The 1665-nt window shown below is 33.7% G+C and overlaps 1 protein-coding gene across 1 annotated transcript; it reads right to left on the reverse strand.

Annotated features, from left to right (window-relative positions):
- Positions 1-406: 406 nt before the first annotated feature.
- Positions 407-850, reverse strand: K441DRAFT_560286 (uncharacterized protein; the record flags this gene model as incomplete). Its single annotated transcript, XM_067643487.1, has 3 exons — positions 407-597; positions 682-734; positions 795-850. Coding segments are annotated over 3 exons (300 nt in total), but the record flags the coding sequence as incomplete, so codon positions are not given.
- Between the last annotated feature and the right edge of the window lie 815 nt (positions 851-1665).

Raw genomic sequence — 1665 nt, forward strand, 5'->3', positions numbered from 1 at the left:
CAGCCTTACTTATAGGGTAGAAGCCTTAACTATAAAGTTAGTTTTTATATTCTATATATTTCTTATAAAGAGCTATAAGCGTAAGGTTATTCCGGATCTCTTCTAGTTAATTATTATTTAGCTTTATAGGCGTATGTTAATCTTATAATAGGCCTATTTTTATAACGGATTTAATAAGGAGGTCTTTTAAAGGGCTTCTAAAATAAATAGACTAAAAATTACGTGCAATATGCGTTGGAGTATAGTACTTTTTATACGTACTACTAAGATGGCCTATAGTTTAGTTCCGCTCTTCTAGAGTTAAAACGCCTAGTAGATTTTATAGTATTAGTATAGGAAATAAGTAGATAAGCGGTGTTAGTAGAGTAGGCTTACTATTAATATTCCTACCTAAAGCTCGTCGTAGCTAATATAACTCTAGTGCTATTTTAAAGCCTGCAATACGCCCTAACCGCACAAATATATCCCGATACTTTGCATATAGGAAGGCCTTATCGTTTAGGACATAAATACCTCCTATAGTATTCTTAACGCTATAGAAGAATAGCTGGCTTAATATATTATTCTTCCATTTAATATAAAGTATATTATAATAGTCTGGTATTATAAGGTTAAAGATCTCTTTAACACTCTTAAAGTTATCTTTAAATACGTTTTAACTAATACTAATAAATAGAATACGCGAAATAATGTAAAATGTAGGAAGCCCTTTAAGGCGGAATATATATTTCTTCCTATAATAATAGACGTGGTTAGTAAGACGCATTATAGTATAAGTCTATTATCCAACTTACGGTTTCCCGTCCTTTTCCTTATTCTTAATATATTTAAGGTTTATATTTATAATAATTATAGTCTTTTTAGGGGGTTTAAGACTGCGCACTACTATAAGGTTAATATCTTTAAATAATAATGCTTTGTTACTGCCTTTAGTACTTACGCTTTTAATAAAAGCTCCTGGTCTTATAGCTATGGCTACGCTAAGAAGAAAAAGAAGCGAAATTTAGACCCAGATAAAGCCGTAGAGAGGTTTAGTATCGTCTACCTAAAGGGCGTAGAGGATAACGTAAAGGTCCTAAACGTATATGGTATGCTTTTCCTTTTCTATATTATTAAGCTAAAGACTTAAAATCTATTATAGTAGCTGTAACCGACTACCGGTACTATGCCAAAACACCTACGTATCACCTGCGTATCAACTGCGTATCGCCTGCGTATCACTTACGTATCACGCTATTTTAGTTACGTAGTAGTCTCCCCTTTTATCTTATTACCAACACCTTCCTTATATATTTATATTACTTGATTTCCATAGATTTACAATTAAGTCGCTCGTTTAATACCCACACTGCAAAGCTTACAGTTATGAGCCCAGATCGCACTACCTACTAACCAATTAATCAGATCAATCTACCTATTGCAAAATCTGTTAAGCAGTCAATTTGCTACCTTATTTAAGAAGTCACTACTTTTATTACCTTTGCAAGTGTCTTAAGCTTCTTCACCTATCAAACGAACGGACGATTAACCCCAGTCAACGACCGTACCGACTGACGAACAAACGAACGAATCAAATTAAGAGTTCGGAACGTCAAAATAAGGGTTTCGCTAAGCCACCAATTGGACCCTGCCTAACCCTACAAATTCTAAAAATGACGACCTCTA

The sequence above is a fragment of the Cenococcum geophilum genome (genome assembly GCF_001692895.1).
Source record: "Cenococcum geophilum 1.58 unplaced genomic scaffold K441scaffold_21, whole genome shotgun sequence".
Classification (NCBI taxonomy): domain Eukaryota; kingdom Fungi; phylum Ascomycota; class Dothideomycetes; order Gloniales; family Gloniaceae; genus Cenococcum; species Cenococcum geophilum.